The 27,221-nt window shown below is 53.1% G+C and overlaps 2 protein-coding genes across 3 annotated transcripts in view; one reads left to right on the top strand and one right to left on the bottom strand.

The window, feature by feature from the left end:
* ABCG1 (ATP binding cassette subfamily G member 1) overlaps positions 1–12,706 on the top strand; it is a 66,188-nt gene extending 53,482 nt beyond the window's left edge. Inside the window, exons 9-15 of one of the 2 annotated variants that reach the window (XM_043874518.1) lie at positions 2,818–2,966; positions 3,143–3,244; positions 4,299–4,467; positions 5,428–5,528; positions 5,633–5,791; positions 7,054–7,172; positions 9,170–12,706. In XM_043874518.1, the coding sequence (XP_043730453.1) occupies positions 2,818–2,966; positions 3,143–3,244; positions 4,299–4,467; positions 5,428–5,528; positions 5,633–5,791; positions 7,054–7,172; positions 9,170–9,398 (1,028 nt within the window). In that variant the 3' untranslated portion in view covers positions 9,399–12,706. Of the gene's footprint in view, positions 1–2,817; positions 3,003–3,142; positions 3,245–4,298; positions 4,468–5,427; positions 5,529–5,632; positions 5,792–7,053; positions 7,173–9,169 lie in introns of both variants that reach the window. The other variant, XM_043874517.1, reaches the window with a different exon arrangement.
* A 10,226-nt stretch (positions 12,707–22,932) lies between these two features.
* Positions 22,933–26,276, bottom strand: TFF3 (trefoil factor 3). The gene is made up of 3 exons (XM_043875335.1): positions 26,119–26,276; positions 24,410–24,556; positions 22,933–23,133 (listed from the first exon to the last, which is right to left on the bottom strand). The coding sequence occupies exons 1-3, from the start codon at positions 26,243–26,245 to the stop codon at positions 23,120–23,122; spliced, it is 288 nt and encodes a 95-aa protein (XP_043731270.1). The 5' UTR covers positions 26,246–26,276; the 3' UTR covers positions 22,933–23,119.
* Positions 26,277–27,221: the final 945 nt, after the last annotated feature.

Below are 27,221 nucleotides of genomic sequence, written 5' to 3'. Positions count from 1 at the left end.
AAGATCCTCTGGTGAAGGGAAAGGCTGCTCACTCCAGTATTCTGGCCTGGAGAATTCCATGGACTATATAGTCCATGGGGTTGCAAAGAGTCGGACATGACTGAGCAACTTTCACTTCACTGGGAACCCAGGGCTTCCCTAGTAGCTCAGACAGTCAGTAAAATATCCACCTGCAATGCAGGAGACCTAGGTTCAATCTCTGGGTCTGGAAGATCTCCTGCAGAAGGTAATGGCAACCCACTCCAGTATCCTTGCCTGGAAAATTCCATGGACAAAGGAGCCTGGTGGGCTAGTCAGTGGGATTGCACAGAGTCAGACATGACTTAGCGACTAACACCCTGGGAGCCCAGAGCCCAGGTTAATGGTGGGAGTCACTCCTCCTGACCCAGAGGCTGCAGCTTCTGAGCTTTGCAGTTCATGCTTTATGAGCTCCATGCTCGGTGCCCCCAGGGCTCCCGCTTTGGCCTTTCCTCTTGGCCGGGGCCCTCCAGGGCACTGACACCAATGTCCCAAGTCACTTCCCCACCAGATCCTCCCATTGTGCAGCCTGCATGTTTATCTGCACATGGCAGCCTCTTTGTGTCCAGCGCCTCTGGAATCATCTCCCTTGTCCTCCCATCAGATCCACCGCTTCTGCTCCCTGCTGTCCAAGTGCGAGAACTTGCAACCCCCCTTGCTTGCCTTCTTTTTCTTTTGAGCTTCGTAGTCACTAGACCACCAAGTGCTTGTACACCCCGATCCCGTCCCATCCTCCCCCTCGGCCACGGTGCGTGGGGTCCCGTGCTGGCCATTGTGTCCTGCTTCCCTGGGACCCCACAAGCTGGGTGGTCTGAAACAAGAGGAAGTCATGTTTCAGACTCCGAAGGCCAGAAGTCAAGGTGTCTGCAGGGCCGGGCTCCCTCCTGAGGCTCTGGGGGAAGGTCCTTCCTGCCTCATCCAGCTTCTGGAGGCTCCAGTGGTTCTTAGCCTGTGACCCATCCCTCCAGTCTCTGCCTCTGTCTTCACATGGCTTTTTTCTCTGTGTTTCTCTCTGTGTGTCTGTATGTCACCTCCTCTTCTAATAAGGGTACCAGTCATTTTATTCAATTGTTCAGTCGCTAAGTCATGTATGACTCTCTGTGACCCCATGGACTGCAGCACCACCAGGCTTCCCTGTCCTTCACCATCTCCTGGACTTTGCTCAGATTCATGTCTATTGAGTTGGTGATGCCATCTAACCATCTCATCCTCTGCCGCCCCCTTCTCCTTTTGCCTTCAGTTGGATTCAGGGCCCATCCTAAATCCAGGATAATTTCATCTCAAGATCCAAAACCAATTACATTTGCAAAGAATCTTTTCCAAAGAAGGCCACATTCCGAGATTCCAGGTGGACATGAGTCTTTTGGGGGACACGCTTCAACCCACTATATTCCTCCTTCTTGGTCTCTTGGTCATCAGCCTTTCTCACTCTGTTTTATTTTCAAGCATCCAGCCCCCTCAGTCCCCCAGACCCCACCTTTCCTACACATCCTCTCCCGAATTGTGTTCCATGGGATGCTGTTGCTGGGAAAAGCGTCTCTCTTACAAGAAGGCCACTCTGACAAAGCGGGGCCAGAGTGGGGTGAGTGGGAAGGAGATGCAGGCCAAGGGAGAGGAGGAGGAGGCGTCTCAAGCATCCTTGATGGTGGGGATGGTCAGGTTGGCTGCAGAGTCGTTCAGGAGCAAGGACAGTGGGGGGCAGGTGCTGCTGAACGGGGAAGGGCAGTGAGGGCCATGGCCAGCAGAGAGGTGAGGACCTACAGGGAAAGACAGATGGGAGGAGAAGGAACAGGGCTCCAGGGAGAGCCCAGGGAGGGGCTCCTCAATATCACGCCTGAGCAGAGGGAGAGAGGTGGGGAGAGAGGGGCTGTTTGGAGGGTGGTGGGTGTGAATGACCAGCAGAGCAGGCAGTTCTGGCTGGGTTGGTGTCATTAATCATGACATTCTGGTGGGGCCAGGCTCTCCCGGTTTGTGATCGGATGGAGAGAGAGTTAGCCATCCTAGCTCGGACTCTGGAAACAGCTGGTTTTGCCAAAGAGGTTCCCTGGGGGCATTGCATTAGCAAGAATCTTACTGAGATAAAGGGTCAGGTCCCACACCAGGAGGAATGGGGGAGGGTGGAGGGAGAGTGCAGGTGGGAGGAGAGGAAGGAGTGGCAGGTGCCGGGGAGGGTGGACCCAGGAGACAAACAGCAACGTGGGGCCTTGGACAGTTTGGGGTGCAGAGGAGGCGTGACACCAGGGTCAAGGAGGGTCAGCGGAGGTGATGCTCCATGGGGATCTGAGAGGTGGAGCTTATAGTCCACAACCTAGTGCCCCCAGGGAGCTCAGAGCACCCCTCTCAGGACCCCCGGCACTTCTTCATGGTACCAAAGAGCTGCCTCAGCGCTCCTCGCTCACTCTCATCCTGGGAACTGTCTTCCCAACAGGAATCTTGCTTCCTTCTGCCCTCCTCCCAGCTCCAACTCTGATGTATGCATGCCCATGACCAGCACTCAATAAACTCTAGACAGATGAATAAGTTAATAGATGCATGAGCTCATGACTTCTCGGGCTGTCCAACATCACAATGTGTATTTGCATTTCCAGGCTCCTGACGTGATCAATGGCCTTGCTGGGCGTTGAGACTGGAAACAACATTGGCCGCTAACTGATTTTTATCACATCATTAGCATCCTCACGCAGCATCTATATAATCAGTTAAAAGATATTCCCACTGGATTACTGACTTTGTCACAAAGGAAGGAGGCCCGCACGAGCGATGCCTGGGCTGAGCCCTCTGTCTCTCTCCTCTTTGCAGTCATGGAAGTCGCGTCCGGCGAGTACGGTGACCAGAACGGCCGCCTGGTGAGAGCGGTCTGGGAGGGCAAGTGCGACTCTGACTGCAGGAGAGAGCCTGGGGGCGATGCCGAGGTGAATCCTTTTATTTGGCACCGGCCCTCTGAAGAGGTAAAGCAGACAAAACGATGGAAGGGGTGGAGAAAGGTAATGCACACCCCCAGCCCCCGGGAGCGCTGCACGCCGCCCCGCACGCCTGCTGCACAAGCACTTTCCTCGGCTCAGAGGAGGGGGCGTCCGGGGGCTGGGGGGCTCACCCCTCCTCCCCTCCCTTGGTGTGTCCCCAGGACTCCACTTCCATGGAAGGCTGCCACAGCTTCTCTGCCAGCTGCCTCACCCAGTTCTGCATCCTCTTCAAAAGGACTTTCCTCAGCATCATGAGGGACTCGGTAAGGCGGTGTGCAGTGGTCTCCGTGGCAACGGAAGCCGAGGGGTCACCTTCGGCTCTGTTCATCTGCTTGCGCTTTCCTCTTTCAGCGTCAGTCGGCTTTCTGTGATGACGCAGTAACAAACACTCCCCGGCTACTAGTGGTTATGACAGTAGTCGTGTCTGGTTTGTGTAACCTGTGGGCAGCTGTGGGTTGTGGTTGTGTGCCCCATGTGTCTTCTCGTCTGGGGACCCAGAATGGAGGACTGGCTCCTTTCTAGAACATGGCAGGGGAAAGTGTAGGAGAAACCCAATGGCAGCCCTCATAGCTTCCTGCTCCTGGTGGGGTGGTGGGTGGGTGAACCTGACACTGGTGCTCACATTCCATTGGCCAAGGCTGGCATCAGGGAGGGGATTCTTCCCTCCGGGAAGCTCTACCCAGCAGAGGAAGGAGTTGGTGAGGGATTGGGAATCAGGGCAAGATCCACCTTTTCGAGTGGGCAATCTGACAGCCTGTGTAGGGGGTCCCTGAGTGCCCAGGAGCCTCCGGAACCCAGTTTGAAAGATAGAGGGGCTGGTAGCCATCCAGGCTGTGCTCTGCAAGGGTGGGTCTGTCCTGTGGCTGTTCTTTGTCCATTAACCACCATTCTTGTCCCTTGTCCCCTGCTCCCAAGGGACACAGTCCTGGTTTGCTATGTTGAAGAGGATTTAATGAAGGATAGCAGTTCCTTCTGCTTGAACAGCAGTGAAATGCTGCCCTGTGAGTGCACGTGTGTGTGTGTGTGCGCGTGCATGCACACACACACACACTCACATGAGCTGGTATAGGGTCCTGGGTATGGTATAATGGAAGCTTAAACTAACAGTAGTGAATGAATGGGCTTCCTGGGTGACTCAGTCATAAAGAATCTACCTGCAATGCACGAGCCTCAGAAGAAGTGGGTTGACTGCCACCTTTCTGGAAGGAAGGGGCAGGAGAAGCCTTGACCGCCACCTCTGGGGCCCCTGGTCTCCTTGTCCTCTGACCGCCCACCTCTGAGCTTGTGCACACCTGAGTGTGGACCTCGTCTGCCCAGGTCCTCACACACCTGCGGATCACGTCCCACATCGGCATCGGCCTCCTCATTGGCCTGCTCTACCTGGGGATTGGGAACGAAGCCAAGAAGGTCCTGAGCAACTCTGGCTTCCTCTTCTTCTCCATGCTCTTCCTCATGTTCGCGGCCCTCATGCCCACCGTCCTCACATGTGAGTGCCTGGTCCAGCCCGCGCCCACCCCTCTTCCTTGTCTGCCACTAGGTCGTGGCTTGCTTGGCCACAAATAGAGTGTCTTATTTTATTTTTTAAAATACCGTTTTCGTTGTTGACAGATGTAGGTATGATTGTATGTTCTGTTAGATGAGAAAATGCATACCATGTTTAAACCAAAGGAGTGAATCACTAATGGAAGATTTGTAAGCCTGGTAGAAGGCTGAGAGATTTCTAAAAGGTTTTCTAATTGGGAACCCCTCAAATGCTACTGTGTAAGCATTACCTCATTCAGTTAAGATAGCCCTGGTGCAGCCAAATTTGTGAGCGGGTAAAGCTAGTCTGGGTTGGAAAGAGTCCCTGGAATAGGACACGGCAACCCACTTCAGTATTCTTGCCTGGAGAATTCCATGGACAGAAGAGCCGGGCAGGTTACAGTCCATGGGGTGGCAAAGAGTTGAACATGACTAAGCGACTTAGCATGCAGCAATGCTGTTATAGGTGGATTTCTGTGCAATTCTAGGCTGCTTGCAGAGCAGGCTTCCCTTGGCCACTTCAGGGGGACAGTGTGGAAAACTGTGGCTTCACCAGGTCTCCCAGCCTAGACACCTCCTCCGGCAATGCTTCCTCCTTAAGTTGCCCTGAGTTTCCAAGAGCAGCTCATGAGGACTTGCCCAGGGAAGGCATTGCATTGTCATAGTTACTCAGTGAAAATAGGTTCAGCAGGAGATACTTGGGCCAGTCACTACAGTGATGCCAGTGTACCAGGCAGTTTCTCTAGGTAGGTGAATAATTTCATACCTTTCCATTCAAACTCCAGATATTAATACTTGAAGCACTTCAGGTTCACAGGGAGGCAGCCCAAGTTGGGGCTGCAGAGGGCTTTGCAGGAGACCCCTTGTCTGAGTTCTTGGAGTGCTCTAATGTCCTAGTGACCCTTTTCATTTTCCTGCCCCCTAGTTCCTCTGGAGATGAGCGTGTTTCTCCGAGAACACCTGAATTACTGGTACAGCCTGAAGGCCTACTACCTGGCCAAGACCATGGCGGATGTGCCCTTTCAGGTACTGAGCGCCCTGGCGTGGTGTGACGGGGCGGGGCTCTCCAGCCTCCCTGGGGGGCGGGAAGCGTGGCTTGCAGGTGAGGGTGATGGGCCCTGTGTTTCCAGATCATGTTCCCCGTGGCCTACTGCAGCATCGTGTACTGGATGACGTCCCAGCCGTCTGACGCTGTGCGCTTCGTCCTGTTCGCGGCTCTGGGCACCATGACCTCACTGGTGGCGCAGTCCCTGGGCCTGCTGATCGGAGCCGCGTCCACGTCACTGCAGGTGCCAGCTCAGGATGCACCATGGGGCGGACCTCGCTTCCCCACCTCCACCTGTGTGGCCGGGGCTGCAGCCCCCGTGGGCTCAGTACCCTGTCCCTGAGACCCCCCTCCTGATTCTGTCCTAACTTCCTAGCCTGGCTTCAACAGGTTGGTCAGTCGGTCCTTGGGGAAGGGATCGAGGTGTCCTGGCTGCTCAGGATTGGCAAATTGACAGCATCAGGTGGCCTTATGTGTCATGGGGCACGCCAGGTGCTATTCTTGCCAAGCACCTGTTTGGGGAGTAGCAAGCTGGTCTCTTGCACAAGGAGGGGCTGAGTTTGTGCCCAGAGGCCCAGCTGGACCTGTGGTTGGACATGGGCTCATTGAGTCTAAGCACCCTCACAAGTTACGTGCAATGCTCCCATTTCACAGATGGGGAGACTGAGGCCCAGAGAGGCAAGGTGATTTTGTCAGAGTCACACAGCCAGCTCTGAGGCCAAGCTCTCAATGCCTATGTTTTGTTGCCTCTGTGGGATCCATGCAGCTGTTCCCCAGACAATCCCATCACACCCCACACTCCCACCTGCCCAAGCCCCTCCACATGCCCCTTCTGGACATCTGGTGCCACCTACTCCCAGCCTGCCAAACTCACTGTGTGCACAGTTTTTGTACTTCCAGGGCTTCACATGCTCAGGCCAGTCTGACCCTTAGAAAACAAGGCCAGAGCCCTGGGGAGTCAGCACCCCACGGCCTTCTGCCACCCCCTCTCCTGCTGCATGGCCTTCTGTTCCATGCTCACAGCCTCCGGGCAGCACCCTTATCCATGGGCGGGAATGGCAATGGTGTCCATCTCACGGCCGACCGCCGTAGAAAGTTCTGGGCCCATGCCAGCTGCTGTCGGCACCCAGGGAGTCTCACTCCTGACCCTTCCTTGCTGGGACACAGGATGTCAGCTCCTCAGGCGTGTGCCTCCCGCCCCGCAAGCACCCTCACGGCCACACCAGCGTCCCTCTGTCCCTGCTTTTCAGGCCTCCGTGCTTTTTTAGCTTCTGTCCCCTCTGCTGGGTCCAGCTGGGCCTCTGGGCACCAACCTGGCCCCTCCTTGTGCAGGAGGCCAGCTTGTTCCTCCCCAAAGGGGTGCTTCTGTGCCATCCTGGCCACGGATGACCAGGATGACCTGTCCTGACGTCTCCGGCCCTTTCCTGGAAGCGTGGGCTGTGGGCTCCGGGCCCCCTGAGGAAGAGGAGGCGGATAGGAGTAAGGTCCCTCTGTGTCCCCTCCCAGGTGGCGACCTTCGTGGGACCCGTCACGGCCATCCCCGTGCTCCTCTTCTCAGGGTTCTTTGTCAGCTTTGACACGATCCCCACCTACTTGCAGTGGATGTCCTACGTCTCTTACGTCAGGTAGCCCGTGGGGCCCCTTAGGACTCAGGGACTTTGGGATGACAAAGGGAAGGGGGCTGGGGACAGGCAGAGGCTCACGAAAGCCCCTCCTTGGCTGTCAGCTAGATGCCAGCTGGATTCTCCGGTCGTGAACCCAGAAAGTATCAGTGCCTTTTTCTTCCTAGTTTTGTGTGCCTCACCTTCACCCACCCCCCGCCCCCGACACACACAGTTCAGTTCAGTTCAGTCAGTCGTGTCCGACTCTTTGCAACACCATGAATCGCAGCACATCAGGCCTCCCTGTCCATCACAAACTCCCAGAGCTTACTCAAACTCATGCCCATCGAGTTGGTGATGCCATCCAGCCATCTCATCCTCTGTCACCCCCTTCTCCTCCTGCCCCCAATCCCTCCCAGCATCAGGGTCTTTTCCCATGAGTCAACTCTTCTCATGAGGTGGCCAAAGTACTGGAGTTTCAGCTTCAGCATCAGTCCTTCCAATGAACACCCAGGACTGATCTCCTTTAGGATGGACTGGTTGGATCTCCTTGCAGTCCAAGGGACTCACTCGTGGATAAAATAAACCCTAGCTACTGGTGCCCTGGAAATGGCAACCCACTCCAGTATTCTTGCCTGGAGAATCCCATGGCCAGAGGAGCCTGGCGCATTATGGCCCACGGGATCACAAAGAGTTGGACATGACTGAGTGACTAAGCAAGCATGCAGTGGTGCCCTGGACAAGCCATGGAAGCCCCATATCCTGTGTGCTTTAGAGAGCTGCCTTGAAGAGCTTCATTCCTCTCTGGAATAAACACTGCTTATAACAAGATTCTTGTTGTTCAGTCGCTAAGTCATGTCTGACTCTGCAACCCCATGAACTGCAGCACACTAGGCTTCCCTGACCTTCACCATCTCCCAGAGGTAGCTCAAATTCATGTCCACTGAGTCAGTGATGCCGTCCAACCATCTCATCCTCTGCCGCCCCCTTCTCCTCCTGCCTTCAATCTTTCCCAGCATCAGGGTCTTTTCTAATCAGTTGGCTCTTCACATCAGGTGGCCAAAGTATTGGAGCTTCAGCTTTAGCATCAGTCCTTAATGAATACTCAGGACTGATTTCCTTTAGGATTGACTGGTTTGATCTCCTTGAAGTCTAAGGGACTCTCAGGAGTCTTCTCCAGCACCATAGTACAAGGTTCTGAGTAAGAAATCCTGTGGAAAACAAGACATGTCTCAAGCGTCCTCATATTCCTGAACAAGCCTGCTCTGGTGCCTTAGCGCTTCAGCATCAGATTTCATGCTCTTGGCTCACAGGCGCTGTGGCTCCTTGGCCCTCAGCAGGCAGGGCTGGTCATTAGAGCTTGTGCCCCCAGCCACAGCCATTCCACGTGACACCCAGAGTCCCAGGCTGTGAGCAAGCTTGTGTTTTCTAGAATGTCAATTCAGTGCCAGGTATATTGTTCCCGAGAACAAAATCAAAACAAAGGCCTTGTGCAGAGTTTCAGCAGTGGTGCACCTTTCAAGACCGAGAAATCAGAGACCCATGTCTTTCTTCTCAGAATTAGCATTTTTGTTCTGATAATGCAGAACTGGAACAGAATGAAAGGTGGTGCAGAAATGTTTTATTCAAATGCTCTACAGCCCTTGAAAAGCTCTCAGACCCTTTATTCTATTTAACTGTTAAAAAAAAAAGGTGTGATATCAGAAGTGATCAATGTGTTTTTCCATTCGTGTCACCTCTGAACAATACCCACGCTTGGTTAAATTTGGGTGTTTTTTTTTTTTTTTTTTGCGGAGACTTTGGAGGCAAGGAAATTGAAAGACACTCGGTCAATCTGTTGAGTGGATTTATGCTAGGAAGCTGCAGAGCGGTTAAGAAGTATTCCAGGAGAAAAGACCTCCAGGGAGGAAGGGAGCCAGGCTGAGGATGTGGTGGGGGGGTCAGCATACATTCCACAGACATGGATAGAGGTAGGGATGGGGGGATCCCAAACCCTCCTCACTCTGGCGTTCCCCCCTCAGGTATGGGTTTGAGGGGGTCATCCTCTCCATCTACGGCCTCGACCGGGAGGACCTGCACTGTAACACCAACGAGACTTGCCACTTCCAGAAGTCAGAGGCTATCCTGCGAGAGCTGGATGTGGAGAACGCCAAGCTCTACTTGGACTTCATTGTCCTGGGGATTTTCTTCATCTCCCTGCGTCTCATCGCCTACCTCGTGCTGAGATACAAAATACGGGCCGAGAGGTAAAGCGCTGGGAAGCCAGAGAGAGAAACGCTGGACACCGTGGCCACGGGCCACTTCCAGAACCCTTGCAGGCTCAAGGACACATACCCGCTTGTGGACCCTGGGGACTACGTCGGGTTGTCAGGCAGCCAACCAGTGCTGGACTTCGCCGCCCCACTGAGTTGGGTCTTCTCTCCATTACCCTTTCTAGCTGTAACTAGGAAGAAGATGTAGAATGGTCTTTCTTTTTCACATGCAGGAATTTTTAAAATACAACCTCTGAGGCAGAATTTAAAACTGCCACAAAGTGGGTGACAAGAGGCTTCCTGGGCAGAATTCTTCCTTCTGACCGGGGAGCTCTAATTCTGCACGAGGAATGTGGGTGGTTTCCTGGGGCCCCTGGGCAGTCAGATGTCCAGGGGTGGAAAGGCGAAGCCAAGAGGGACTCCATCCTGTGACTGATATTTTCGTAGTTTCATCTTTCTACAATCTGTCTCTTTTTCCAACGAGAAGTCGTTTTCCAAGTCAAAAGTCGATCAATTTCATTCATTTCCAGAAGCTGTACCTTTTTAGTACTTGGTGAGGAAAATTATTCAGGGTAAACGTACTTCGTGGAGAGACGTGAGGGATTTGGCTTGATCGCTGAGCTGGTCTCATTTGCAGACAGAACCAGGGAAAGACACAGGTGCTGGTTGCAGGTTGGAGGAAAACCTTGGAACCAACCGTGTGCGCCAAGCCATGCAGGAACTTTTTAAAGTTGTATAGAAAGTTGTAAGGCGAATTTGGCTATCTCTTTCAAAATCTTTTATTTCCCCCACGCTTCTTATTTTCACTTAAGCAAAATATGTTGGTTTTCTTTTTTCCCTAACTTTCCGAGCACCTTAATTTTGCCCCCAAATTCTAGGAGCTCAATCCTGCTGATTTTTTACAAACATTTTCTCTTCCCTCACATATCCCATCAACTACCTCCACTGAACCTGGGGACGCTGGGCTTAGAGAAACCCAGGTGTGAATGTGCAGGATCTGCAGGTGTAGCCCATGAAAGATGTACTAAGTGCACAGGCGGGGAGATGCTGAGATTTCCTGAGGACCCAAGGCCTTTGTAAGAAACCGGCAAAAGCTTAGTGTGGCCAAGACTCTGGAGCTCCATCAAAGTGTGCACTGAGAGCCGTGGGAGATGCTGTCTCCCACATCTGGTTTCCATGGCAACTCAGCCATCATCTTCTCAGTCTTTCTGGACTGGAAACGTCTTTCCAATGACGCCATCACAGAAGCAAAATCCCTCTAGGACAAGAGTCATGGGCACTTCTGCAGGGTAAATGGCCTTTGAATTCCTGGCAGGAGCCTGGGTGCTTGTTGGAATTAGTGTGGCCACAGGGTAGAAGAGGGCTCAGGCCAAAGAAGCTTCCTGAAGGAAACAGAACTGTTTTCCCCTTCTAGAATGCTGTGAACCTGAAATCAGGGTCTCTGAGTGAATCTGCTTTTTGTTGTAGGGAAGTTTGATAAAACCCCTTACTGCAATGGCCTGAAATAACATCCGGGCTTCCCAAAGTGGCTCAGTAGTAAATAATCCGTCTGCCAAGAAGGAGATGCAGGTTCGATCCCAGGGTCGGGAAGATACCCTGGAGAAGGAAATGGCAACCCACTCCAGTATTCTTACCTGGAGAATCCCATAAACAGAGAGCCTGGCAGGCTATAGTCCATGAGGTCGCAAAGAGTCAACATGACTGAGCAACTAAGCAACACCAAAAGATAACATCCAAGTAACTTGTTGATTTTATTTTTCTAAATGGGTTTAGTTAAGAGGTGGGGGGAGGGGTGACGTGCTATCTTTCACACATTGAAATTTAAACCTGGCCCACTTGCCAAGTCTAATTCTTTTAAGTAATTTCTGAATGTAATGACTTGGATCTTCCTTCGTCAGTGATTTCATTTCTTCATTTAGAAGGAAGGAGGAAGCTCTGGGTGAATGATGTGCTGCCTTTCTGGTTGTTAGTCTAGGTGAGAATGTAAGTCCAGAGAATCTCTGATCCATGGGGTTGAGGAGAGGAAGGGGCTCCACTGTGTTCTAACCCCCGTGGCTCCTCAGAAGCGTCAGGGCCTGGCTCTGCTGACCAGCCCATCTTGGGAGCCTTCCACCTGTCTGCAGTACCTCAGACCTCCCTTTCCACCTACTCTTGCTGAGCATCAGCTTGAGAATTAAATGCTTCCAGAGCTTCGTATGGGTGACGTGGGGAGGGAAGACACCAGGTAAACATTTTACACAGAAGATGCTGGAATCTGATTATGTCACCTTGGGAGAGGGCCCTTCAGGACCAAGAAACAGGATTTAAGCTTTTAGGTAAAAACTCATCCTGGAGACCCACAGAAAGGTCATTTTCCCACCTGAGAAAGGTCAGGGGCAGGCTAGTCCGTGAGGTAGAAAGGCCTCTGGTGGGTTCACGGCTGAACATCCCCCCCGTGCACCTAGCATCCCTTGTTCCTCACTGGGTGGCCCAGCTGTGTGCCTAACCACCTCCTCTGCTCAGGTCCTCACTCGGCCAATGTATGTGGACTCCCCTCCACCGCCCCGCACGCTTGGTGCGGCTGGAGCACCGAGGCTGGGGAGGCTCAGTGAGGCCCTGGGCCCGAGCGCCGGGAGAGAGCCAGGTCTGGCCCCAAATGCTCTATTACTTTTGCTTTGCTCTCTTGCCTCCTGTTCCCAGTGTGTGAATGTACTCGAAAGTGCTTTTCAAGGTGTAAAGTGCGATACGAGGATAGTTCTGGACTTGCTGTCACCATGCAGACCACTGGGATGGGGGCAGTTTGCTCTTGTCTCCTCAGTTGCCTTTTGTAGGGGGGTCCCGAGCTGGACTAGGGACCCAGCTTCTCACCCCCACTCCACCCACCCACCCACCCTGTCTCAGCGGGGAGGTGCCTTCCTCTGCCCGTGCCTGGCCTTAGCTTCCTAACGCAGCCTGCCTGTGGGCTGGCTGGGGTCCGAGAGGGTCCAGTGTGTGTGTGCCTACGAGTGTGCGCACACACGCGCAGGGGCACGTGCCAGCTCGCTCCGGGTGTGTATCTTATAGTATTATCTGTGGTGTCTCTGTCAATCTTTAGTCGTCCTTTACTCCAAGAAGGAAAGAGAAAATTCCCCGACTTCATGCCTGCCGAGCAGATGGTGAAGCATAGTCAGAACCCACCCGGTTTTTCAGCAAATGCCGGCTTGATCAGCGTGTGACAGAAAGCAAACTCAAACGACCCAGCTGGGTGGAGGGAAGTGCAGTGTGTATGGCCATCAAGTTAGAGGCTCTGAAGAAATAAGACCGCTAATAAAATATTTTATAACTTTTTACTTGTGTTCAGTGTTAAATGCTTCAGACTCAGAATACCGGGCTTGGATCTGACTCGGTAAAGAGGAGGGGTCTTTGTCTGTATTTGGAATTATCCTTGCTGACGTCCAGCAGAGGTTCTGGTTCGTTCCTCAGTGTTCTGGTCTAACGCCTGATTGTAAATAGTCTCCTTTATCTCAGTAACTTTCGTGTTTCATGGTGAACTGTCTTAAAGCTCTGTTTCTCTCCTCTGTGTTCCAGCCTCCTCACCCATCCCTCCCCCCGTTGTTAATGTGAGCCAGGGCTTTAGAAAGTGCCGACCGCCCAGATTCACAGGGACCACGTGTGCCTCCCTTGCGCTGGTCCCAGGGGACAGGGACCACGGGAGCTGGTGTAGGCTGTTGCTCAGCTCCCTGGTTTCGGTCGGTAAATACACCCAGAGCCTCACTTTCCAGGGAAGCGTGTTTAGGGCTCGTTGTCATCATGGGCTTGCCTCTCTCCTCGGGGACACAGAGGATGGAGCCAGGCAAGTCCCAGGATGTGTGGCCCCTGCATTCCTGCTAAGTGACCGGAGAGCGTGTGCGGACACTGGAGAGCTCCCTGGAGTGGGGCAGGCTTGAGAGCCTCCCTCTGCTTTCTCTCTGCAGCCCCGCTGCCCTGAGAATCCCACCCTTCTTTGCAGCTTCCGTTAAGGTCTGGTCCTTCCGGTCCCTGCACTTGACCTCCTGCCTCAGGGAAATGCCCCAGAGACAATCGCCTTCTGCAAAAACAGGTGTTTCTGATGTCCCTGTTGGGGGTCCCCTGGGACCAGAAATGGGGGAGCCCCACACCCTCCCTGGGGAGTTCACTTTTCTCACCTTCAGACTCCATTCAGCCTGGGCTGAAAAATCCCGCTTTCTGGGCAGGAAGTCGGCATGAAGTTGAAGCATTCAGGCATGTCCTTCTGAGGCTCAGCCCAGGTTTTCTGACAGCTGTCACATATCCTCCCCCACTTCTTCTTCCCATCTTTGAGGAAATGAGGGTTTAGCATTAACTTCATTTTTGTTATCTCTGAATGCATCAAGCTCAGTCCTCAAACAGGCATTCTATGGCCTGTAACAATAGCCAAGGAAGCCAGGTTTCTACAGATGACTCAAGTGAATGCAAGACAGACTTAGAGCCCCTGACACCTCCCTGTTCTTAAAATAGTCCCTTAACATCAAAGGAGAAAGTGCCCCAAGTACACCGGCTACCACCTTCCAGCCAGCTAAGTGGTCATCATGGGAGGGGCACAGCCTCAGGGCTTTTCCACGATATAAAGCTGCAGAGAAAGGACAGAAGCACAAAAGTGTGTTCTCGTCTGCTCACAGGCCGGACAGAGCCTGCCAACTAGGTCTGGGCCCCACTTTGGGAGGGAAGATGGGCTGTGAGTATGCAGTGGGAGGGCCAGACCCACCCAGTCCGCTCCCCGTTCCCAGGGAGACACCCTCAAACCGAGGATGGGGCCACAAGTACATGTGAATTTCTCCCTGGGGCTCGTGGTTTTAACCGAATGTTGGAAACAGCCCGAGCCCAAGCCACACAAGTGGAAAAGAGCAAAGCAGAAAACAGCAATGGTCAGCCGCAGTTCTCTCTCCACGGCCCATGCCCTCTGCTTGGGGTGTCTATATAAACGTGAGCGAGAACGCTGCTGGTCACCCGTGGGTGCCTTCGGAGTGTACCTGGCGCATGCATTTAACTGTGGTCCCAATTCTGCGTACAGTTAAATGGTACTTCCTGTGTTCACTGATGCTAGGACATCTGGTCCTGGGGAACTTGGAAGCCACCTGCTGGTACCTCTGCAGGATGGAGATCATCCCTAACCTGCAGCAGGGCCAAGGTGAGCTGGGGCAGAGATGCTGAGGCACGGCCAGGCGGTGAGGTGTGACGGTCCCTGACCTGCTTGGGGGCCACTTCTCAAGCCCCCCAGGGCGTCTCCTTGAAGGAGTGTTCAGGAAGTCTTGCTTTCATTTCACCTGCCATGAGGCAGTGGTCCAGTCAGCACGGCCCTGAATCAGCACTGTGGAGCTTCCAAGAAAACAGTGTTTGCCAAGCAGGTCTCTGCTGGGGCGGAGGAAACAGCAGGCTCACTCATTCCAAGGGGAGAAGTTACCAAACTCACCTGCCCTCTTGGGGATCCCAGAACATGCCCTCTCGAGCTGGATGGAATGGATCAGGTCTTGAAGGGATAGGCTGAGAGTCGTGGGCACCTGGGTCAAGGTTGAGAGCCCTACATTCATGGGTTCCTGGACATCCCAGGTGCAACCCAGTCTGAAAGGCACCACAGTTGGTTTAATTGAGAGTATTCCAGTGGCTGTGGCAGACACTTTGTTTTTATATCTACTTTTTCCCCCCACAATTCTGTCATCATGTACCTTAGGGGACTCTTTTCAAGGACCTTGGGAACACAGGCTGCCCAAGATTCATCACAAATATCTCATTCCAAGTCCTTGGCCAGTGAAAAATGATAGCAAAAGGTTCTATCATCCAAATTGCTAATGATATGAACCACTCACCCCACACTAGAAGTTTTCTGTCTCTCTCATCAAATGCTCCCTGGGGAGGGGCATGACCGGAGGTGGGTTTCTCTGTAGAACGTGTATGTTTAAAAAATTAGCTCATGTAGCTGACCCCCTTCCCCAAGATTTTTTTTCTTTGCGGACAGAGTGGTTTAATACCTGCTCAGAGCTGAATCTGAACTGCTGCCTTTTACTCGAGGAGTAGCTACTTTACATTTTTTCCTTTGTTCTTCCTTCCAAAGCAAGAGTCAATGCAAATAACACTTTTAATCATGGTGTAAAGATGTGCATATATCTGTATATCTAACATGTAATTATGTAATCTCTGGTTTTTATAATGCTGTGTGGATAACCTTGCCTTGACGTAGCCACGTAGCTTTAGGAAATCCTGGCAGAGGCGTGCACTCTTGTAGATGAGAACGACATCTATAGATACGTGTATATAAATATATATTTTAAAGTGACAGTGGCTCCCTTGGGTGCCTGACTCCTTGGCTGTTTCTCTCTGTTGGAACAGGGACCCGAGCAGACCCTAGGGTGTGAGCTTTCTAACTCAACCTTATAGACCCTGGGCCTGCTTTGTATATCTCTGTAGAATTATCTCCTTAGATGATTTGTACGTGCATTTTTTGCAGACTTGAGCTTTGTTTTCTGAAATTAGATGCCATTTATGAAAATGTGACATAAATCAAAATAAACCATTGTTATTTTCAGATTTTCCTGTTTCTCGCTTCTCTTTCCTTTAGCAGCAGCAGCTCGCAGACCTGCGGGGAGAATCGGGCCTGGGGCTGGTGGAGGCTGTGGGGAATTTTCTGTACCTTGCACTGCCCTCTCTCTTAATGAAACAGTTCCTCTGGAAGGTGTTATGATGGATGAAGTTGGGAAGGAAAGTGAGAGTGAGGGAGGAGATATGCCAGCCCCACTCGATAGGCAAAGTGGTAATGCGGGGTCAGGTGGCTTTCATATGTGATCTCATTTCTCAGCCATCCTTGGGGCCAGAAAACTATGGCCAACCCATTTCACAGGCCAGGGAACTGAGGCTGAGAGATGAGACAAGTGTCCCAAGGCAAATGGTGGAGGCAGAATTCAGATGGTGACAGTCTAGCGGGGGATCCAGGACTCCTGACCCCTGCATCGCACTCCCTCCTTCAGAAGAAGACACTGAGGGGCTGATAGCAAAGAGTCAGTCAAGTCATAGGAAGTGGCCTGGAGGGGTCTGGCCCCACACTCACATGAAACTTCTCCCAGGCTCTGCTAGGAGATGCAGGTTCAATCCCTGGGTTGGGAAGATCCCCTGGAGAAGGAAATGGCAATCCACTCCAATATTCTTGCCTGGGAAATCCAAAGGAGAGAGGAGCCTGACAGGCTACAGTCCATGGAGTCAAAAAGAGTTGGACACAGCAACTAAACAACAACAAGATGATGTGTGAACGTAACCAGGAGTCAGTGTTGAGGGTCTTTACGCTGTCAGGGCCCCATATGGGTCAGCACTGGGGTTCAGGCTGGTCCTGGGGCCAGGTGTCACTCTGCGATCCTCACCTGAGTGTGGCCGTGATGGGGAGGACTGGGTTTCCCTTGCAGGTGTGTGTGAGGGGACAGGACACAGAGAGAAGCCACATTGAGGACCTGGAGTCCCCACTTCTCTCTGCGCAAGTTTCTCTGTCTCTAGACGCCGTCCTCTGCTCCCAAGCCACCCGCACTTCTGCACCAGAATCCCCGCCACTTTCCACTCCTTCCAAAATGATCTTTATTAGACATCTCATTCACCAATATTCTACACACGTCTTTGAACAAAGGAGATGAAAGTTAGTCATCTCATCCCCAAACCATCCCAAGCACAGCCCCTTAAGGAAACCAGAGCTGCCCACCAGATGACTGGTGATCACCCCGCCCCTCCTCATTCTCAGAAAGACCCTCCTCACACCGGCCTCCCACCCCCACTCCAAATGGGACCAGAAGGTACAGCACTCATGCCATCCTCGGAATGTTCCAGAATCCAGGCAGCCCTGTCCCTTCTGATCCCCACTGTGGTTGTTTTTACCATAGCATCCATGCTTCAATAAATCTGAGAAGTAGGAAAACAACCTTATACTTATATCCTTACAACCTACAATCTAAACCACAGAAGCTTTTCTGGAAATTCAAGCAGAAGGAAAGGTGCAATGTGAAACAGGTCCCCTGGAGGTGGGACTGCAGACCCCACGTGTGACCCCCACTCTCATGGTGCTTCCAAGGCAGCCACTCCCAGCACCCACATCCTGCCTCTAGCCCCAGGGCACCCACGCCAGGACACCTCCCCCAGGCCTTACCAACCTGGCCATTCCACCCCATGCAGTTTTCTTCTAAGGGGCATCTTGGTTTAGGGATCCACCTGTTGGAAACCTTGTCTGAACTTGGCTGAGGCTCTGTCCCCCCACTTCCCCGAGTCCTTCCTGCTCCACTTGTTGGTGTCAGACCCACAGTGGGATCTGGGGCTTCTGGCATCACCCACTCTCCTCCCTTGCAGACTTCCCTGGTGAACGCATTGATCACCTGAACCTGCAAAACCCTCCTCTGCGCCTCTGAGCGTTCAAGAATTCTTAGATCAGAGTGATGAATTCCAGTGAATAGTCGACATATTTTGGAACAATACAGAAGGAGTCATTGCCAAATAAGAAACGTTGGAGCAACGCTCTCACAGACCAACCGCACTGACGCAAGAGGAGGAGAAAAGCTTGTGAACACCACAAGTAGTGTTAATAATAAGCAAAATTAATGGCCACTGTGTATGCTGGAGGTGGAGTAAGCCTGATGTTTGCTTTCCCTTTTCCACCAGCAGCAAGGCAGCGGGTCCTGGTTGTCCTGGGCAAGTCAAAGTGCTCATCCTGTGGTTTCTGGAAGGTTCCACAAATGTGCATCATTAATCAGTGAGGAAGGTATTTGATATCAGAGTGATCCCTGGATCCTAAGGGACCCAATTCATTATTTGAACCTACCGTGAGCCACTGGTGGCTTCAAAGTTTAGCTGTGGCTGGCCGGGAGGTAGGAAGGTTTAGCGGGTGGTGTCTAGGCCACCCACCGGGCAGTCAGTGTCAGTCGGGGGCCCAGGGGGCGCTAAGTCCGCCAGTGGTGATCAAATGACACGCAGCCCAGGAAACACCAGCACACTTTGAGTTTGAGTCTTAGCAAGGCTGTGTCCTTGAGCGAAATTCTCTCGTTTCCTCACTGGTAAAGTAAGGATAAATCTAAGAGGAAAGTGCCCAGTCCACATTGCAGCACTTCTCCTCCCAGAATTTTAAAATTGGTTAGCACTCTCTGTACTTAATTGACATCTAGTGTCCGGAGCCAAGGAAGACCACCCACCTCTGGGAGACCCCCACCGGGTCACAAAGAACTCAAGGACTGAGCAGGGCTCCGCAGGATGTTCTGCTGGGTCCTTGCAAGTCCGTAATTAGGATAATTGTTCACGTTTTTCAGCATTTCAGTGTTTCCTTTTTCTTTTTTTTTGCCTGCACTGTACCCCCTGCGGTGGAAGCTCTGAGCCCTAACCACTGGACCTCCAGGAAATTCCCCATCAGTGTTTCCTTTTTAAACCTAGCCAATTGTTATAGACCTTTCTTTACACAAGCTTGTAAACATATTAACAATTTAATTTCCTTGTGCTTAGTTGCTTCAGGGGTGTCCTGACTCTTTGCAACGCTATGGACTAGCCTGCCAGGCTCCTCTGTCCACAGAAGTATCCAGGCAAGAATACTGGAAGGGGTGGCCATGCTCTCCTCCAGGGGATCTTAACCTTCTTGACCCAGGGTTCGAACACACATCTCTCACCTCTCCTGCATCAGAAGCCTGGTTGTTGACCACTAGCGCCACCTATCAGAAATCTATTGTCATTTATAAAATGGAATAGACCGGAGTGACCAGTGGGAGGTGCTATGATTCAGCCACAGTGTATCCTCACAGGCTGCCTCCTGGCTGGGAACGCCTGATCAAATTACTAAAGGGCTCCCTGAAAGCTTCCTCTTCTGAAAAAATAAAAAAGGGATGGCAGTACCCACCCCCCACACCACATGGACTTTCAAGGACTTAGCAAATCTCCAGTACTTGATGGGTGTCTGCCGCATGCCAAGTGCTTGATCATCTTATTAGCTTTGATTATCTTTACAGATCCGTCTGGGTGTCAGCCAGCAACTTCCAGCTGGCTGCAGCGGGAGATGTCCACGCCCAGGTGAAGGATAAAGATGGAACCACACTGCCCCCAACACAGAGCGTGCCTGGGAGCCACACCCCTCCAAACTCCTCCCACCCCAGGTGTCACTGTGAGATGCTGGGCTCCGCTCAGACCCTTTGAGTGTCTGTCCAGAGGATGAAACGAGGGGCAGCCACACACTTCAGGCAGACACACAAAATGTGGTGCACACAAAATACATTTGCACTGTGCACATCAGTGACTTGAGTTTTCTCTATGGCTGAACTTAAAGCTCCCACTCAGGCATTTTGGGGTGAATTCCATCCAGTTCCCTGACAAGTAAGCTGGGGCTTGCTGGGGTCTGGGCTGCCACAGTGGGAAGGGTGATGTGGACTTCTATAAGCCTCCCCCTCTCCCCCTGGCCTGGCACACACGGAGGCAGGGTCCCAGAGGGACACCCTCCAAGACCCTTCTCGAACCTGCAGGTTCCAGGGGCTACTTCCAGCTGTGTTTGGCAGGACATGCAGCAGCCACCCCGCCATTGCTACTTACTAACCTGGACAGGGAAGCACCTCTTCTACCCACCGCCCAGAAGCTGCCCCACCCAGTGCCTGGCCTGAGAACCAAGAAGGAGCCCTCTCTGAGAGCTCAGAGCTGCTGGGATGGGGAAGTGCCTGGAGATCTCCCTCCACAGCTGTGTGACCTTGGGCTCCTGACCTAACTGCTCTGCGCCTCTGCTTGTTCACTTGTAAAAACGGAGATAACGATTTTATTTCACAGGCTGCTGTGGGGGCTGAATGAAGTCAAGTGTGTGAAGCCCCACAGCGCTGCAGCTGTGTGCCCTACAGGAGACTGAGCCACCTTTTCAACGTGTTTTTTTTTTTTTCAGGGATATGGGGCACCAGACGCTTCCATGAGACCCCTGCCTCCTTTGCTCCCCCACCCCCTGGGACTAGAGGACATCTCAGGAAGCGGGAAATGGAGCACCACGGCCGGGGTTAGACTTAACCTCAAGGAAAAGGAGAATGAGAAAAAAAACTCCAAGTTTCCTGCAAAGATGAAGTTTTGCTCAACCGATGGAAACTGGGAGTCAGCTCTGCTCAAGATCCCATGCTGTCTGGAGGCGAGGTGGTCAGGTGACCAGGCCTCTTGGTAAGTCCCATTTAGAAAGTGAGTGACTTGGAAACAGGCTGAAGCTGGGATTGCAGGAAGCTGCAGTCACTCAGGTCAGCCAGCAGAGGGGGCCATTGGTCACTGTGGTTTGGACCAGGTTGGAAGGATGGGGAACTGGGCTTCCCTGCATCCTGCTCCATCGCGGTCAGAGCGGTCTGGCCTGATGTCGGTGGTCTGTGAACACACTTATGAGACTACTGCAGCCACAGCCCCCGCCCTGTGTGGCTAGGGTGAGGCACGGGATTGAAGTGAGTGCCCTAACTCAGTAATGATATGTAATTATATAAGAAGTAGGCTGTCCAGGTCCCCACAAGTCTGTGGTTATCTTGGCTTGGAGGACAAGTGAGCCACTGGCTCTGCCTGTGTATTTCGTTTTGACTGGAGAGTGACGGTCTCAGAGACGATCTGAGTCTGCCTGGTCAGGCCCCTCTCTGGGGATCTTGTCCTTCCTGGTGTCGCAGACCCTGACAACACTCTTGGCTTCCATTATCAGGTGCTGGCCCTGCACGGATGGACGTGCCCAGCTTCTCTCTGCCTGGCTGGACATCACTGAGGTTGTGAGCTGCCCTGGAGACCCTGATTTCATCACCAGACTCTGAGATTCTTGGACACTCCTCAGGTGACTCTGATCCACATCTGTTGTTTGAGCCAGTTGAGAAGTGCTGGCTGTGGGGAGGGGCTGGTGTTCACGCCAACCGGGACCCCAGATGCCCGACTTGCGTGATGACCCCTCTGACCTTTGCAGGAACAACAGAGTGAAGTTTGGGGAGAGATGTGTGGGCCCCAGGACGAAAGGTTGAGGCTCCATCTCCCTGTCCTCCCACCTGTGGCCAGGTCTCCTGGCAGGAATGAAGGTTGCTCCAGCATCCAACTCTGGCCTGGGGTCTCCCCAAGTTTCCCAGGAAACACATTCTCCAGACAGGACCCTGAACAAGCAGCGAGCAAAGAGAAGCTGCCGTCTGGGGGCTGAGGTGGGGGGCAAGGACCCCTCCCCTTGATGGTGTTGGAGGCCTTGACGCAGAAGCAGTGGTGCTGAGCTGACCACAGAAGCGCCAGATGGGCAGTGGCAGAAGTGTCAGTGGGGAGACGGTGGCTCCAATGGGCTCCATCCAGGAGGGCGGGTGCAGGGGCCTCGGCTGCCTCTGTGGTGGGGAAGGGAATTGTCCCCTGTGACCCTGGCCTTGTCTCCCTCCTTACCCTGCAGGGCTGTACGCTGAGGGCCCTGTCCTCTTGGGGGAAGGGGTGAGCAGGGACCTATGGGGGAGGTGCTTTTGGGAATCTGTGGACAAATTGAGGCGGGGGAGTGGTTCATGCCAGGAAGAGATGCTGACTCAGGGCCATCGGGGATGATGGATGGGACACAGTCCTTTTCTTGGGGTGGAGGGTGTGAGAGGGCTGGGGACCAGCTGGGGGGCTCCCACGTGGGGAATCGCATCCTCCAACCAGACCTCACTCGACACATCCCAGTGTAACAGGCAGGCCGCCCCTGGCTGGGCTCTGGGTGCTGCCCCCTCAAAGGGCTTTGGGATGAGTTGCTTATCCTACAACAAGGGTATTAACCTCTCCCTTCTAGGACACACACAAGCTCTCACTCTACAGACCTGGCCCCAAGTGCAAGGCTAAAAATGAAGCCTTTTGTTTTGAAAAGGAGCCAGTGTCTCCTTTCCAGCGGGAAGGGTGGCTCAGACCCAGAAGCCCTGCCTTCAGGGGCCGCACTACTTCCTGGCCCCTGAGCAGCAGAAACAGCCCTCAGTAGCATCAGGGGAGTCGGCAGTGTGGCCTGGAGAGCAGGAGCTCAGGTCTGACAGTGTGGACACGTTCCTGGTGTCCCGGGAAAGCCGAGTGTCTCCGAGAGTAGGGGAGACGACTCTCCATCTGGGGATGGCTAAGACTTCAAGAGCCCTCTTGGTGACACGTTGTTCATGTATCAAGACTGCATCCATTTTCAGAGGAAAAATAGCAAAAGAAGGCCAACATGTCACAGATGCTAAACTTGACTTGCAAAGACATATATAAAAAGTGCCAGTTGGTGAAATGGATTTATTGGCTCTCTCTTTACCATGAAAATCATTAATAACTTTTGGGGGGGAACTTACATTAGAAACGGTATTTCTCAACACCATTCTAAGTGATGCTTAGAAGATGAGAAACCTTCTAAGTGTCTAAGTGATGCTCTCTGTCCTGTCACACTAGGTCTCAGCTTTGCAGCATCCTCACCTCTAGGGAGCTACTTTGGGGTCCTTCCCTGCTCCCCAGGCCTAGGGCAGACCCTCTGCTGGGTGATGCTAAGACACTGCCCCCCGCCCCCATCAGTGGAAGGCTGAGGAGGGAGAGAGTGACTTGGCAGAAATAAAACACAGCGGCGTCAAGTCTTAGGAATGAAGACCTGTCCTCATGCTGAGCACGGGAGCTTTATTCTTTAAGATATCAGGCCCCAGGCGTTAGGTTCAGGTCTGGCCAGGAGCAGTGTGAGAGAAGCAGAGGGAAGAGTACTGGGTGGGCGGGCAGAGTACCCAAGTGCGGAGGTCCCCTCCCTGGGTGTTGGGCAGCCACGTGGCTTCAGAAGGTGCATTCTGGAAATGAAGCACAGACAAGCGTCACCCTGAGTTGTGTGGTCCCCGGCCACCGCTGCCTGGCTTCTCCAGGTCCAGACAGACTCCGAGGTCAGTGGTGTGTGCTGTCTCCCTGCCAAGTCCCTGGGGAAGGGTCGAGTCCCAACTCTGGGAGAACAGCCACATCCCCCAGGGGTACCCAAGGGGTCAGGACAAATGGAGCCTGAGACAGGCCGGGCCAGACAGGGTCGCTGCTAGAGTTCAAAGAAGTTTCCTCTCGGGCTGAGGAGCGGGTGGAGGCAGGGATGACCAGCACAGGGGTGACTCCCCACTGGGCCCAGAGCCTGATCTGGACCTCTGCCCGGGTTTGCGGGAAGGGGAGGAGCCCTGGGCAACGGGTAGCCCCCCACCCCCGGAACTGATTAGGGAGGCGGATGGGCTGGCTGGAATGCAGGCGCCTTTGTCATTCCCCAGGGACAAAGGGCACGCGTGCCCGCCCCCACCCCGCCCCACTGTGCCAATTCCAGAAGAGGCCTTACTTAGTACGTGCCTCTTAGAAGGTGAGCTGGCACCTGGGCTCCAGATGGCTTAAGGCAACCCCCACGGGGGTGGAGATGGGGGGACGGGGGGTGGGGGATGCAGCCAGGACAGCAAAGCACCGAGTGCCCTGCCATCTGCTCCTGACATGAGCAGGGTCCCCCAGGAGCCACCCTGCACCCCTCTGCCCCAGCGAGGGAGGGGGGAGCCCCTCGTGGTGGGGGCAGGAGTGGGGCAGCAGGGTGGGGAGACGTGCCAGGACTCCACATCCAGACAGAGAGCACATCACAGATCACAAATGGCCGAGGCTCTGAGTGGGATGCTCGCTGAAAACGGCCTTGAAAGGCAGCCGGGTTTTCCAAACCCATGTATTATCCACTTTTCTCCAGGGTAGCTTTTAAACTATTTCCCTCTACATAAGGCCTTGACTTTGAAAAACTAGGTGCATGCGTGATCAGTAGTGTCCGACTCTTTGTGACCCCGTGGACTGCAGCCCACCAGGCTCCTCTGTCCATGGGATTTTCCAGGCAAGAAAACTGGAGTGGGTTGCCATGCCCTCCTCCAGGGGATCCTCCCGACCCAGGGATTGAACCCACGTGTCTTGTGTCTCCTGCATCAGCAGGCGGGTTCTTTACCACTGGTGCCCCCTGGGAGCCCCCGCTTGCCCAGCAGACAGCTATGGCATAGGGGTCCCACCCAGGGCCGAGGTGTGTGCAGCTTCCCGGGGCCCGAGAGGCTTCGTGCGTTCCATCTGGCTCACCTGCTTCCTGCAGGGGCTTGAAGCACCAGGGCACCCCGGGAATGCTGGAGTCGAAGCAGCAGCCGCGGTTGTTGCACTGCTCGGGGGTGACCTCGGGGTAGCCGCAGTCCACCCTGTCCTTGGCCGGCACCGCACACTGGTTCGCCGCTGGCCCACACAAAGCCAGGTCAGAGAGCCCTCTCTGGCTTGGGGTTGGTCCACCGGCCGCATTTACAAGTCCGCTCCCTCCCCCCAGCACCCAGTTCATGGGATACAACCCCTCCCCTTCCCCAACACCTGCTGCTCCAGGGCCCTCTTTCCCCATAAATATTTCAGGAGAAATGTTTTGTGAAAGATCTGGCCGGGTGCCCGGCATCTCTCTCACTCGGGTGCTCCTAGCACCTGTAGAGCCTGGGTTCTCGCCAGTTGGCAGGTACCCACAGGAATCCAGGGTCCCCTGAACCCAGAAACAAAGTTCCCCTTCAGTGTTTGATCAACAGAACTTCCCCCTTAAAAATGAATAGCATAATAGAAGGTAGTCATTCAAGTGAGAAAACCGCAATGTGTGCTGTTTTCTGCCACTCCCTACTTCCCTTGACACACCATGCCTGTATACCTGTGGGTCTCTACGATTCACTTTTCAGATAAGTCTTTATGTCAGAAGCTCAGCAAGAGTCCACTGTGCCTCATTCCTTAACCAGATTTTTCCTTAGGAAAATAGAATTCACAGGGAACCTAGAATCCTCTTCTATGGCTGACAATTTGTAATTCCTTACTCCACTGGTTCCCAAACTTTGCTCACGTTGGGGTCAGGACCAGTGATACCTGCTCCCACCCAGAGGCATTCTGACGTAGTTGGCACATCCTACTGGGCTTTGAGATTTAAAAGCTTCCAAGTGATTCGGATGGCTGCCAAGTTTGAGACCACTCAGAACCTGATAAAAGCCACACTTTAATTTCTGCAAAATCCAGTTAATGGAACAGCCATGCCCTACCTGGGATTACAATTCAATGGCTAAATGAAAACTGCAGGTATTGAAAAGGTTCTGGAAGTGGCTGTTTTCATTTGTCTTTTCTTTGTGTTTTGCAAATGTGTCAGAATAATATAGAAAGACTTATACTGTTAATTCAGAAGTCTCCAGCAAGGAAGGCAGTGGGAGGGTAGGCTTGGTGTGGCTACCAGGGTTCCCATCCTGCTTTCTGCACTGACCGGTAGAGTCAGTTATTAACTCTCTGAACCTCAGTTTCCTTGTCTGCAAAATGGGGACAGCAAGACCCAGTTTGTAGGACTGCTGAGAGAAAAATGTGTGTGTCTGGTAAGTTTGTTGCTGTTGTTCAGTCACTGAGTCCTGTCTGACTCTTTGCGACCCCATGGACTGTAGCCTACCAGCCTCCTCTGTTCTCCACTATCTCCTGGAGTTTGCACAAACTCATGTCCTTTGAGTTATCTAGCCCACTGAGTTGGCGATGCTATCTAACCATTTCATCCTCTGCCACCCCTCTTTCCATTGCCTTCAGTCTTTCCCAGCATCACGATCATCTTTTCCAATGAGTCGGCTCCTTGCATCAGGTGTCCAGAGTAGCAATCATTAAATTAAGGAGCTTGGTCAGTTTCCTCAAGCCCGCAGAAAGCCCCCAGCCTGGCTCTTCCGTGTCCTGTGCTCCCACTCTGCCACCCAGCCCCTCCTCCTCCCTGCCACCCACTGGGAGGGGGTCGGAGGGGTACTCACACAGGCCCACGTACTGCCCGGTCGAGCTGGAGGACCCCAAGGCCAGGACCACCACCACCAGTAGCCAGAATGTTCTGGCCTCCATGGTCACAGACAGGCTCTGGGGACCTGACCGCTCAGAGGACATGTCGAGTTGGCCGAGAAGACTCCTTTATACCCCAGTGTTTACACAGGCACTCCGGGTTCTGTTTATCTGGGAGCCCTTCCCTCCAGCCCTGCCCACTCCTGTTCTGCCCGAGCCCACAAAGTCCCCAGAGGCTCGACCATCCCAAAGGGTAGGGGTGCTTCCCACCCCACTGTTTTGCAGTAGCAAGTGAGGGGCAATGGCTGATGCAGCTGCCGGTGAACACCTCTCTCGCAGGGAGCCAGAGCAGGGTCAATGCCCATTGTCAGCCTGGCCAGGGGTAAAGAGCAAAGGCTCAGCATGAGGTTCAAGGAAGCATTGCCAGGCCTGGGCACCACCCAACAACCCACCCAGGAGCAGGTCAGGAGGGTCCCTGCTCAGTGACATGAGTTTCCAGGCCACTTAATCCCAGGCCTACCTCGAGTACTTGAAAAGACAGGCGACAACCACAAGTCAGGTACATGGGGTATGCTGACTTCATTTCTGTGTCACAGCTCTTGGAAGGCAGAAGTGCTTTTTCTTTATTTTTTGCTTTTTCTCCAACAAAAAATTATTTTTATCAACTACATTTTAACAAATGTGTTAACTATTGAATATGTCTTAATAAAGATACAATACCGGCAGCTGGTTGTTAAAGTCAGACAGGACAGAAGACTCTGCCCCTTCTGTGTGGCCCTGTCCACGTTTCACATGTTCTTAGGTATTTTCCCAGAATGTTCTCTGTACATTTAAGCACATTTGTTCACACAAAAGGGAACTTACTTTACCTTGCCCACCTTCCTTTTCATTTTTTTTAACGTGAAAGCTAGAGCTTGGAAATTATTTTATAACAACATATCTAGGGACTTTCCTGGTGGTCCAGTGGTTAAGAATCTGTTCTGCCAACGTAGGGAACACGGGTTCAATCCCTGCTCCAGGAAGATCCCACGTGCTGTGAAACAACAAAGCGCATCTGCCATAACTACTGAAGGCCTCGAGC

The sequence above is a fragment of the Cervus elaphus genome, chromosome 19 (assembly GCF_910594005.1).
Source record: "Cervus elaphus chromosome 19, mCerEla1.1, whole genome shotgun sequence".
In the NCBI taxonomy this organism is placed as follows: Eukaryota; Metazoa; Chordata; class Mammalia; order Artiodactyla; family Cervidae; genus Cervus; species Cervus elaphus.
This window is presented reverse-complemented; position numbering and strand designations above follow the sequence as displayed.